The 13,294-nt window shown below is 59.6% G+C and overlaps 1 protein-coding gene across 5 annotated transcripts in view; it reads right to left on the reverse strand.

Annotated features, from left to right (window-relative positions):
- Window positions 1-13,294, reverse strand: part of AGAP3 (ArfGAP with GTPase domain, ankyrin repeat and PH domain 3) — a 68,512-nt gene that overhangs the window by 39,592 nt on the left and 15,626 nt on the right. For all 5 annotated transcript variants that reach the window (XM_015852790.2, XM_015852791.2, XM_032442758.1 and 2 more), the window contains exons 2-7: window positions 11,230-11,288; window positions 10,194-10,281; window positions 9,889-9,974; window positions 9,531-9,672; window positions 7,913-8,047; window positions 4,727-4,854 (exon numbers count right to left, since the gene is read on the reverse strand). In XM_015852790.2, the coding sequence (XP_015708276.1) occupies window positions 4,727-4,854; window positions 7,913-8,047; window positions 9,531-9,672; window positions 9,889-9,974; window positions 10,194-10,281; window positions 11,230-11,288 (638 nt within the window). The remainder of the gene's footprint in view (window positions 1-4,726; window positions 4,855-7,912; window positions 8,048-9,530; window positions 9,673-9,888; window positions 9,975-10,193; window positions 10,282-11,229; window positions 11,289-13,294) is intronic.

Here is a 13,294-nt window from a genome sequence, read left to right on the forward strand (position 1 = left end):
TGCAAAGGGTGCATGTCACAAACTGCAGCGGACACTCACAGCACTATGGGAGCTCCAGCAGGAAAGGGCTCATTCAAAGCTCCCAAGTACAAACCGTCACACAGAAGCAAGGGCAGGAGCAAGGAGCGAGGTCTGGGAAGGGCTCTGAGGGGAAGAATGCAAACAAACAGCAGGAACAGCCTCAGCATCTGCACGGAACGGGGCAGGGGATGGGAGTGCACGGATGGGGACAGCACGGTGCAGGGCATCGTGAGCCCAGTGCAGTGCTGGCACCACAGGGACACACACAGCTGCTGCCTGCACTGCTCACACAGGGCTGCGTGCTGCCCGCAGCTCACACTGCAGGAACATGCAGTGCCAGGCTCTGCTGGGACCTGCTGCAGCAGGCACGGAAGGCTCTCATTACCAAGCACGGGTGAACTGCAGGCTGCCCTTCATTTCACTTGCAAACTTCACTTCTCCTTCCAGCCTGCTCTCATTAACCACAGCCCAAGCAATTCTGTACATCTGCAAAGCACCGCACACCACAGCTGGGCTGTGCTGACCCAGCAGGGTGAGCAGCAGGGCCAGGCCCATAGGCAGCACCCAGGGACACAGAGCACAGAGGGACACGAAGCACAGGGTCTGAGCGCTGCAGAGCTTGGGGTGCGCCTCTGCTCCTGGCTGCTGCCGGGAGCTGGCAGAAGGACAAGCTCCATCCCAAGCAGCAGTGACTCATCCCGCAGCTACGGGTACCCCTGAGGGCAGCTCGGAGCCCCAGCAGAAAGATGCAGCAGGTGTAGAAGCAGTGAGAATCAGGTGCAGCAGCTCTGAGAGCTGCAAGCACCCACCAGCCCATGGAACACCCACACCCTGCAGGCAGGGAACAAGACGGGGCAGGGTGGGAGCAGAGGCCAAGCCAGGATCCCAAACCCATCAGACCTGCTCGCCTCGCTGCAGGGGCAGGAGCAGCACACAGCATCCCTGGGGCTGCAGGGTGACCTGAGCAACCTGACAGCGGGTGCACAGCTTCCCAGGAGCCAGGGCAGGGGAGCGATGCTGTTGCCATGGCCCTGATAGACACACTGTGCTCCAGGAGGTGCTGCTGGAAATGCTGAGCACAGCTGGATCCTTACCTTGCACCCTGATGGAAGCAGTGTGCCCCGTGGCACCACTGTGGAACTAAAGGAAAAACTCCAAAGCTCCAAAGAGAAAATGAAGCCAAGTCCTGCCTCAAGAACAGCATCAGCAATCAGACCGTCCCTCTGCAAGGACAGCAAACCCCTCCTGCTGCCCACGGGCACAACCCTGTGAGTGCAGGGAACAGCCAGCACCTGGCACCAGGTGGAGAGATCCTCTGACAGACAGTGCTGACAACACTGGGGTCCACTGATACCTCTCGCAGTCACGGCCATGGACTGGTGTGACAGCCGGCCGGGCTGTTTGGTACAGCAGCATCCATTTCCTACAGGCTTGGTCTGGCTCTCAGCATCCAGCTCCTGCAGAGCAGCTGGCCCCAGGAGCAGCACAAACAGGGGCTGCCCCCAGCTCCTGCCTGCCCTAAGCAGCCCTCTGCAGGGATGCTGGTCCCTGCCCACACAGCACTGGGCACTGAGCAGGATGTCCCCTGGCACAAAGAGGGGCAGTGCAGGGCGCACCTGGCTGCACCATGAAGTCAGAACAAAGACAGGACAAAAGAAAGCTCAGAATTCACTGCCCGCCTTCCTGGCTCTAAACTAAACTCCGTGTCCCCGAATCATTCCTGGGGCTCCTTGTACCTGCCTCAGCATCTGCTCCCAACGGTCAGCAGAGGCCATAAGAGACCCAGAAAAACCCCTACCCTGCAATGGGAAGACAGGAAACAGCGTTACCATCACTGCCTCCTCCAGCCCTGCTGATGGAGCACAGCTCACCCACCTCCCACACCGGACAGAGACGGCGGCTCCTGCAGGGCACGGTGCCCTCCATGCAGCACCACCAGCACCCTGCACTGCAGGGCAGCAGCTCTGGGCTCCCTGCACCCCCCTGCAGGAACATGCAGCAGCTGCTCACTGCTCAGTCCTGCCACGCTCCCTCCTGCACAGCAGCGCGCTGCATGCACCAACAGGGGCTGCTCTGGCTGGATCAGAACATCAGGAATCAGCCCGGTTTGGTTTCTCGGTGCTGGTCGGGTTTGTTCTGAGGGCACTGAGAAGCAGTTCCAGAACTCTGAGCCCCACTGAGAACGTGAAAACACGGCACGGTGCTCTGCAATCACTCACCAGGTCTGTTCTGGGGAGAAGCACTTCCTGCAATGGAAATGTGCACGCACCGAGGCACGGGGTGCTGCAGCAGGTCCGTGGGAACCCAGGGGGCTGCGCTGGAGCCACAGGAGACCCCGGGAAAAGAAATGAGCTTTGATCCTTGCTGTGGCCCCAAGGCTGGTCGAGAACAGGGACAGACAAAGCTTTGGACAGGCACAGAGCAGGGATGGGAGAGGGAAGACAGAGGGCAGAAGCTCCGGAAGGACACGGCCTCTCTCACTGCTGCAATCCAGACAGTCAGTAACTACTTGTTGTTCGGAAAGGCCTCACAACGAGCTGCCATTCCCTGTTAGCTCATGCTGGGTTACTTCCCTGTAACGGCTCTGGTTCCCACCAGATCTACCTAGGTCCCTCCGGCAAAGCCACAGGAGCACAGCAGGGAACTGAGAGAAAAGGTTCTGCCTCCGGGCCCAGGAGCCAACATCCACCTCTACACAGAGGTCGTCTGCACACCGGGCTGAAAGGTGCTCTGCAGGGAGGAAAGGAAAGCAAGGAGGTTTCTGAGCAAGAACCTTGAACACAGCTTGTGCCACGCCATTAGAAACCTCCTCTGATGCCCAAACTTTGCCTTCCCATGGCCACTCTTAGATCCACCCCTTCTGTGCAAGCACCTTGTCATACAAAGCAGTTTTCTTCCATATTTCTGTACTTCACAGGTTGGGTTTGGCCACTTTGGCCCTCACTTTTCTAAGGTGAACAAGGCGAGAGCTCGGCATCCTCCTGTATCAGGGTCTCTTCCCTCCCATAAGTTTCCTCCTGCTCAGCCCGAATGCACACTCACGTAAGCAAGTGGGATCCCACTGAGGACCCCATCACCACACATGGGGAATGCTCTGCCCACCACAGAGCCATCAGTGCCGTTATTAGTTTGTTAGCGTGCTTTTCTCATACTGTGGGACATCAAACACAACACGAAGCAGCTCCTCCCTGAGGACCGTGGCCCTCTGCTGTCCCCTGCACATGGACTGCCTCCCACCTCCAGCAGCAATTTGCTCCTCCATTTGCTAAGACAACTCTGTCATTATTGGATCTCACTTAACCTGGACGGCTCCTATCAGCCTTCTCAAGCAGCTCTGCTCACCGGGCACACAGTGCAGCTGTGTTTGCTTTGCAAGCAGCTGTGCTCACTGCTCCCATTGCACGCTGCTGGGCACCAGCCCTGCTCAGGAGGCTGCGCGGCTTCAGCAGCAGTTCTGCTGCCTGTGGGGCTCAGCTCATTCACCTGCACACAGACCCCATCTGAAGGGGCTGGAGCCCAGCCTAGAGCACCAGGGAGCTGCAAAAATCCATACAGAGCAGCTCACAGTTCAGCATCAAAAGCCTATGGTGAGGCACAGTGCTTGTGTGGGCATTTGAAATCCCCATTGTAAGACCGGTCTCACTCTCATTTCAGTTTCACATGCTCCTTTGAGTCCTTACCTGCTCCCTTCCTCAAAAACCACCCCACGTGTTGCTCACCAACAAAGCTGAGGGGTTCATGCTGCTCCTTCTGTGTCACCTCCCAGCACTGAGGACCCAGCTGCAGCCTTTGCTGCTCCCCAGTCTGACAGCAAGGAGTCAGACGGGCCCAGTGATTTCAACACAGCATCCATTAGTGGCTGCCCCATCCCTGCAGGCATTCAAGGCCAGGCTGGATGTGATTCCGGGCAGCCTGGGCTGCTGGTTGCTGACCCTGCACACGGCAGGGAGCAAGATGATCACTATTGTTCAACCCAGGCCATTCTATGATTCTATGGTAAGAGCTGCTTTGGAGCTTACTCCATTAGCCTGAGTGCCTGTGGAGCAGCAGAGCCGTTTCTCACCTTCACCAGAAGCAGCTCAGCACTTGCACGTGCATTAGGAATTGCAGCAAAGCCTCACTGCAGCAAGCAGGCTGCCAAGGGCCTCCTACAGCACCCCCTGCTGTGCCAGCCTGCTCTGCTCTCTGACCTGCCCTTCTGGGAGAAGCTCCATCACCCAGCACAGACACCACGGCAGCTCCTGCAGGGCTGATGCTGTGCCTGAGAACAGCAGCACTCCCTTCTCCTCTGCACTACCCCAGCATTCCAGAGACGTGCTGACGGAGCCCACCTGGATGCACACAGGCCAGCAGCCTCCTGGTGCCAGGGCAGCAGGGCCAGGAGCACTCCTGGCTGCATCACAGCCCCCCTGCTCTGCCTGGAGCCCCCTGCACGCTGCTCACAGCTCTGCAGCACCTGCTCCAGGAGCACCACACGACCTCTGCAGACGTAAACCACAACCAATGGCTCTTGTGGAGCCTGACAGCAATGTAAGCAAAGAGCTGCTCTGGGCTGTGGGCTGACGCTCAGCTGCTCTGCCCTTCCAGCAGCCACTTCAGAGCTGTGGTGTGAGCGCAGACCGAGGCTGAATGGGCTGCTCATTGCAGTGAGGGAGGGGTGGGGAGGAGCACGGGGGGTTCCTGCCTTCCCGTTCCCGTTTCCCACCTGGTTGATGTGAACAGAAGGGATGGAGGCTGCGGAGACAGACGAATGGCTGGGTGAGTTGGGCAGGGACTTGCAGGGACCGATGGAGAGCTGCTGCTTCTTCCTCAGAGCCACCACCTTCTGAGCCACTGCAAGAGCAGAGAAAGGGACAGGGTCAGAGACCTGAAAGCCAATTCACCCCCCAACAAATCCCTGCAGCACTTCAGCGAGACCCAAACCCTCCCCCTGCCGGATATCAACACCTGGGGCTCAAACTGCCCCGGACTAACAGAGGGTTCCAGCAGAGCACCCAGAGCAGCCATCCCCACCATCACAGCCAGGAACTGCTGGGCACATCACAGCTCCTGACCAACACACCCCACACAGCACCATTCAGATTGGAGAAGACTTGGAGACCCCCAAGATGTGCCCACCAACCACATCCCCCAGCACCACAGCTCCACAGCTCCTCCCGGTTGGTGCCCCCCACCCCTGTGCAGCTGTGCCAGCACCCAACCACGCTTTGGAGAAGAAACTGTCCTTAATATCCAGCCTGACCCCCCGGCACAACCAACACTGAGCTGGAGAATCCCTGAGGATCAAAGTGGCAGAAACTGCAGGTGCAGCAGCAGATTCCCACCCGCTCCAAGTAAACAGAGGCTTTTCATTCAGCACAGCGTGAGGCCTCCAGGGAGGGGAAACAGGAGGCGAGTGATGGAGAGGGGAACCCACGCAGGACCCCAAAGGCTGTGACACAGCCCTGTGTTATGTCTGCCCCACATCACGGCCAGCTCTGGCTGCTGCAGCTCACAAGCAGCGAGTTTTCTTGTCCCACTGGTGCTGCAATATGGAGCACTGACCAAGTATTTCAGTCCTACGTTGCTGTGATACATGGATACATTCACAGATCAATCAGTGCCCGAATCTCACTTGTCCCACCAGGGGGCATCTCCAGGTGGTTTTCATGTTGCTGTTTGCTGGGCAGAGCTGCTTCTCCAACATCAGCAGGTCTTAGTTCTTCACAGTTGACCTCTGCTCCCTCCCAGCTGTGCCTGGGGCCATTTGCTCACCAAGGTTTCCCTTCTCGCTACACGGAGCTCTCAGATGTGCAACCAATGCACCCCCCCCGGTGCAGAACCTCCATCCAGGTCTGGTGCTGCTACTGGCCAAGTGTCACACGCGGTGCTGCGGGCCTGGGCAGCCTCTGAGCACCTCACATGGAGCTTTAAAGCAGGGAAGGCAGCTGGGTGCAGCGTGGCTGCTGGCCTCCCTGTGTGCCTCCAGGGTCAGCGATCCGGATCACCACTGGTGCAATGGCTGCCAAAGGGCTCCTCACCATCTGCCTCCAACCTTTGCTCCAGCACAGAGCAGCGGGGTTGGCAGGGGCCTACAGGGATCCTGGAGTCCAACCCCCCAAAGCAGGTTCCCTGCAGCACGTGGCACAGGAAGGTACCTGGGACGGTCCTGAATGTCTGCAGAGAAGGAGAAGGAGACCCCCACCCCTGTGGGCAGCCCGTGGCTGTTCAAGGGCTCTGTCATTCCAATGGTGAAACAGTTCTTCCTTATGTGAGCGTGGAACTCCCTGTGCTCCGGTTTATGCCCACAAAATACTGCTGAGATGAAGCGTGAGAGCTGAGGCAGCTCCTTGCTGACGACCCCTCGCTGCTGTCCTTGCGTCCCCTCAGCTCCCTGAGACCTCTGCATTCACAGCAAAGCTCCTTAACCCTGCGCCTCCAAAGCCAAGCAACAGGCAGGCGATGCTCCCACCCTGCTGGAGCTCCTGGCAGGACACAGGGCTCAGCACTGCCCACCTCCCAGCACCCACAGCCTCCACTGCTGCAGCTCTGATGCTGCAGCTGGGACCCCCCCAAAGCCTCCCCATGCACAGCAGCACAGCACGAGGGGCTACTGCTGAGACAGAGCCGTGGGGAGGAAGCACTGGCCTCAGGCTTCAGCTGGGCACCGCCTGTGGTCACACCAGGACCAGCAAAGGGACCAGCACTGCACACTGCACACTGCACACTGTATACTGCACATTGCAAACTGTATACTGCACACTGCAAACGGTAGCACAGAGCGTGCACCTGGAACTGAACCTGCAGCTGGAACAATGTCAGTGCATGCACCACGCAGCACAGATGTGAGGAAACCTAGCAAGGAGAGCAGCACCCACAGGTTGCAGATCTTCCTTTCTCTACTGCAGATCTTAATGCTCACTAAACCATAGAATATAAACCATAGGAGGAACTTCACAGCCCCCACAGCCCCACACCTGCTGTGGGCTGCCTAGGGCCCCTCCATCGCATTGGGTACCTCCAGAATGGGGCATCCAGCGGCTCTGGGCAGCAGTGCCAGGTCTGGGTGAGGAATTTCCCTCCACCATCTGACCCAAATCTCTTTTAGTTTAATATCCCCCTGTCCCATCAGTTCTCTGCTGGCCGCCAGCTGGTCATTATCTGAGGCTTTCTCCCCATGCAGGTATTAAGGTATTGTGACCAAGTTACTCCTCGGTCTTTGTTTATGAAGAGGTTGAGCTCCTCCCACTGTCGTTCCTCCCCACTCTGTGCCCCAGGGACACGACCACATCCCCTGGAGAAGTTCCCTTTGTGCTGAGTCTGCCCTCAGTCCTCGTTCCCATGCGGTACCACCAACCAGTGCTGCTTTGCTTGCACCATCTCCAGCTGCCACCCTCCAGCATCCTCAGCCTTCTGGGAGCCCCCAGCACTGACAGCCCCCCCCCCAGCCACCCCAGCCATAAATGAAGCAGATGGTGGCTGAGTGCAGTGCACTGCAGTGAGCAGCAGCCCGAGGTTTGTATGACAGTAGCACGCAGCCTCATCACAGGACACAGTCTATACGAGCAAACTGGCACTGTAGGTTCCTTCCTCCACCTTCAGCATCCCCTCCATGCAGGCCCAAGGGCAGCAACACCTTTGCACATGCTGTTCCCACAAGGAACAACCTCTCCGCCCTGATGGAGGGGACGCTCCCTGGCCCTGCTGGCCACACTCTTTGCAACACACCCGAGTCCCCCTGGCCTTCCTGCCCACTCACAGCACCCGGCCTGTGCACAACGAGTAACTGCACCCCGTGTGGGTGTGCCTGACAGCCCTCACTGCAGCCCCCCAGCTGACAGCTGTGCTCAGTACATGGTAACCCCACGCTCTGGGACAGCGCTGCCCCGACACCTCCACCCGCTGCAGTTACCGTCCTGGAAGACCCTCTCCACATTCAGCCCATAGGTGGCACAGGTTTCGTAGTAAGTGCATCTCTTGAGGTCGTTTGATAACTTCCTTGCTCTGGCATCATCAATGACGCGGGGGTTGGTGGCACTGATGGCATCTGCAAAGCAAGGCAGAGCGGTGAGGAGCAGGATCTGTGTCCTTCACACCCACAGCCCACGGGCACCTCCTGCTCCTTCACACCGGTACTGGCCTGCACAGCACATCCTGCCCTACCAATAAAGGGGCAACACAGCCCCACATCTGCAGAATGTTTTCGGTGGAACCTTCCTCTGCTCTCCCAACCACCCAGACATTGCACTTCTGAGAATGGCAGCAAGGAGTGGGAGGTGAGGCTGGGAATGATGCTGCCTCTGTGTGTGTGGAACAGGACAGGGCTCCAATAACACCCAGCATCACGGACAGGAGGCTGTGCAGAGACAGCAGAGCTGGGGGCAAAGGTGTAAGTATTGCAGTCCTGGTTGTGAGCACAGCCCCATCTGCACGGGGATGATGGTGTGTACAGGGGCTGGAAGTGATGACTGTGTGCCACGGCAGCTGGAACCACCATCTGGGAGTCTGCCTGGCTGGCAGAGCTGAGAGCATTTGTCACCATTTCAGCTCTTAGGGCCACACTCAACAGATTAAAGACCCAAAGGGAAGAAACGATGCTCAGTTCATGTGGACAGAGGCTCTGCAGGATGTGCTCGCAGGTGACAGCAGCAACAAGAGGTTGTTTGCACCACCCAGCCCAGCACCACACCAAGACCCCTCGGTCCCAAACCAATTCCAGTCTTTCCACATCAGATTTCAAACAACCTGCCCCGGATTTCAGCACAGAGCACACCAATGGAGTCCTCCTGCTGGCGCTGCCCGTTCCCAGCCCCACAAGCTCTTGGTGGCAAACCAAGGTAGGCTTTTTGGTAGGCTTTTTTCCTCCATGCCCATCCCCTGCTCTTGCTCTGTGCTGTCATCCTGCCCCCACCCCGTGCCTACACATAGGAGGAAATGCAGAGCTCAGACACCTGCAGCGATTCCTTCCCTGCTCCCCTTCCTGCCCCTGTTTCCCCCTCCCTGCTCCCCGGGCACTGTGGTTTGGCTGTCAGAACCTGAGCTGCTCCAACAGGAAGGGGAGGATGGATCCAACCCCAGGGCCCCAGCCCTGCCCAGGCAGGAGGAGGAGGGCGGCTCTGCATATGCTGCTCCTCCCCACACCCACGCTGGGCTGGCAGCACTCGGGGGTGGCAGTGCCCCACAGCCCAGCACAGCACTGCTCAGCCGTGGGAGCTGGCAGCTCCCTGCCACCCCTCCAACCTTCCTGCTGCAACTCGCCCCAGCAGCACAGACAGCAGAGCAGCAGCATCAAACCCTCAGGCATCGGCCCAATGCTCAGCCAGTGCAGGCAGGAGATGGGAAGGCAGCAGCAGGAGGAAACAGTTTGGGGAAGTGAAGCAGCTCCGTGCAGGGAAGCTGGGAGGGTCTGAGGAGGAATTATGGAGCTCCTCCAGGGCCCCCAACCCTGGGGTCTCGCAGTAACTGCCTCGATGCAGCTTACAGCCCTGAGCAGGGAGAGCCCCCGGCACCCCCCAGCTGCCCACACTCACCCTGTGTGCCCACCAGCACCATGGGCACCTCTGCCGTGTTCCGGTAGCTGCACAGCCGCAGGTAGTAGTTGTACACTGTCTGGAAGCTGATCTCGTCCTCCAGGCTGAAGACAAACACCACGGCATCAACCCAGGCAGCGAACTGAGGGCAGGAGAGACAGCAACAGTCACCGACCACCACCACCACCACTGACCACCACTGACCACCACTGACCACCACCCACCACCACCCACCACCACCACGCAGTCCCACGACGCCCACAGGCAGCAGCTGCACACAGCAGCCCTGCAGTCATTCACTGCCCCCTATGGGCTCCCTGGGACGTGCCCCCCCGGCACAGCAGTGCAAACCTCCTACCTGCAGCTCGGGGGGGCCGCCTTCATCGCGAATCAGCAGCAGGTAACTCTGACCATCCACCACGATCTCCTTCTTGAATCGGCCACCTGGGGGTGAGAGCACAGCGGTGAGAAGGGCAGAGCACACGGCGGGGTCCTGAGACAGCAGGGGGGCAATGGGAGAGATGATGGGGGCAAAGGGAGAGATGGGGGCAAAGGGAGAGATGGGGGCAAAGGGAGAGATGGGGGCAAAGGGAGAGATGGGGGCTGCCTCTGGGGCCATGGGGAGTGAAGGCCTGAGCACTGCAGGAGCTGACCCTCACTCACCCTCTGGAGACTCCTCCTGCACGTAGGTGCCGGTCAGGTAGCGGTGCACCAGGGCCGACTTGCCGCTGGACAGGTTCCCCACTATGCCCTGGCACAGAGATACGTGTCAGCACCATTCTGCACACCAGAGGTTACCCCAGTGCCCAGCCCCTGCCACCCCCATCCCCACTGTGCAATGGAAGGGAGCTCATCTCCCAGCACACACATCCCAGCCTATAAGCACTGGAGCTCTTGGAACAGAATAACGAGGGCAGAGCTGGGCCGAGGTCTGGTGATGGAGGTGATGGAGCTGATGGAGAACAAGGCAAAAGGCCGCTCTGCCTCGGGGGGAGCCGAAGGCTTCAGGTTTGTTTTGCCTGCAGCTCTGCACATTGTTCACACGCCAGGAAGCAGCACCACCAATAACTGCAGGGCTGCTCTTGGACAGATACCAATTGTACATGGGAAGCCAACAAGTGAATAGTCAAAGTTTGCTTCCATTCATACCTAACTGGGCAGCACTGTGTGTGTGTGTGCTGCCAAAACACTCGTTGCCTTTCAGACTGAGACTGAAAAACACTCATCTGAGAAGGGCTGAAAGGAGCCATGGCAGCAGCTCCCAAAGGGGGTCACACTGAGAGCTGCTATGGAGCACGAGAAGGGGGAAGTGCTGGACAGACTGCTGAGGTCCTGGGAACAGCTGGGGGCCTGTGGTGACCCTGACCCCACACACAGCCATCCTGTGGCCCCCCAGCCCCACACACAGCCATCCTGTGCCTCCCCGGCCCCACACACAGCCATCCTGTGCCCCCCCAGCCCCACACACAGCCATCCTGTGCCCCCCCGGCCCCAGGCACTGCTCTGTGTTCTGGTGCCCATCAGCCAGCTCAGCCCAAGCAGCCACCACCCGTCCCCCAGCACTGGTGACAGGGGGACCTGGGTACACCCCCAGCACAGCAGCAGCCCCAGCCCCTCCGCACTGCACTGGGCTGCAGCCCCTGTGTGCACTCAGGAGAACACGGGGCTGTGTGGGTTCATGGGGAGTGCGGATACTCACCACCTTCAGCTCAGGCACCGAGCGGCTCAGGGTCCATTCCTGGCTGTTCACAAAGGAATCTGCAGACAGAGATCAGACCAGATCAGCACAGGAGCCCCACTCACCCCGTGCCACGCTCCCACCCTTCTGCCTGGCCCTGGGGCAGCACAACAGCCCCATGAGTGCACAGTGTGCATTGCACATAGGGAACTGGACATTGCAAGCTGCCTTCTTGGATGGGTGGCACAACAGGGCAGTGCCAGCTGCACACAGCAGAGCCCCACCAGCCCGTCAGTCCATGGCCTCCACCCTGCTGTGCTCCCCATGGGATAAACACAGCAGATGGAGCAGCACCAACACCTTCACCACATGCCCTCCATCCCACACAGACAAGGGAAGCACGCCCTGCACTGCTCCACTACACACTGAGCTGCCTTAAACTGCAGCAAAACTGCTGAACATCATGAGGTTCTGCAGGGGCTGTGAATGGTCCATAGGTGAGATGTGCTGGGCTGGCTGCCGTGCAATAGAGGCACAGAGAGCTGGGGGGGGGGGGCTGCTCAGACAGGCAGCAAACTCTTCATCAGAACCAGCTCCACGAGTTCATTAGCAGCAGGTTTTTAACACGCCATGCTAAGATCCATCCCTCACTGTGCTGGGATCCATCCCTCACTGTGCTGGGATCCATCCCTCACTGTGCTGAGATCCAGCCCTCACTGTGCTGGGATCCAGCCCACACCCTGCTCATGCCCACCAGCCCCCATGGGGTGAGCTCTGCACCCCGCCATCATCCCCAGCACTCACACCACGTGCCTGCAGCCCCAGCAGCCCGCACCCCTCCTGCTCCGCCTCTGCTCTGTTTAGTGCACTCCCTTGTGCCCTTTCCTAAAACCACATCAATCCTGCTCCACCCTTCTGAGACGAGTTTCAGGAGCACAGACACTCCCTGTGATCCCGACCTGCAGAGCTCAGGGCTCACACTGCGCCATTCCCTGCCATCCCCCCCCAGCAGCAGGGGTTGCTCCATGCATTGGGGTGCAGAAGTCCAACCTGCCCCCAGCTGCACGTGGCCTCCGCAGCCACAGGTAATAATTAACCAACACATCTCCGAGCTGCCGTGGCACAACTCGGACACGGAACGGCGGCCGTTCACAGCAGCCCTGCAGCCGGGCAGGGCCGAGCAAACAGCCCAGCAGAGCACAGTGCAAAGTCCCCAGCTGCAGCCCCCTGCACAAGCACACAGACCCCCGGTGCCAGCTGCACCTCCCAGCTCTCATAAGCACCGACGGCTGCTGTGCTAAGTGCAGGAGGCTCAGCCCGGCCCAGCTCTGCTCCCCCACCACCCCAGGCAGGTGCTGACACGAGGCGATTCCTATCACTGCTCACTGTGCAAACCTCCCATGAACATCCCAGCACCATCCTCGTCCCCCAGCAGCCTCCCCTGCCCACCCCAGGGCCGTGCACCCAGCAGGGCAGCACCTCCAACCTCCAGGCAGCCTGGACGAGGTGGAGCCTTCCTGGAAGGTGAGCAGGGAAATCCTCAGCCCTGCTTGCCCTGTTGTTGCAGGCCATGTCATCCAGGCTGCAGGTGGACACGCAGCTCCCGGCCCTGACCCTGGTTCTGGGCACCCGGCCCAACAGGCTGCACTTGGCTGACCCAGACCCAGACCCAGCTCCAAGCCCTGGTTGGGTGCACAGATCCCAGTCCCTGCCGCCTCCTCAGTGCCACACACAGACAAGCTCCAAGCTGCTTCCCAGGCATCAAACCCTGCATTCCCTGCCCACCCCTCCCTGAGCCCAGAGCCCCACACCAGCGGGAACAAGCATGGTGCAGGTGTGGGACGGCACCGGGACCGTTCTCCCTGTAGGCAGCCTATGGGGTGTGCTGTGCTGGACGGGTCTCTGCTGGAACCAAAACGCTCCTGGGGCTGGGAGTGGGGAAGCAGCCCTGCTGGAGCCCGGCCTGCAGCACCAGCATCTCCAAGGAGCCGATAACCGCAGCTGCAGCTGCAGCCCTGGGGGGGCATGTTGGGGCGGCGGAGCTGCTCTCCTCGGGCTGAGGTGGGCAGAACAGCTCAGCAATCCA

This window comes from Coturnix japonica, chromosome 2 (genome assembly GCF_001577835.2).
Source record: "Coturnix japonica isolate 7356 chromosome 2, Coturnix japonica 2.1, whole genome shotgun sequence".
NCBI classification, from domain to species: Eukaryota; Metazoa; Chordata; class Aves; order Galliformes; family Phasianidae; genus Coturnix; species Coturnix japonica.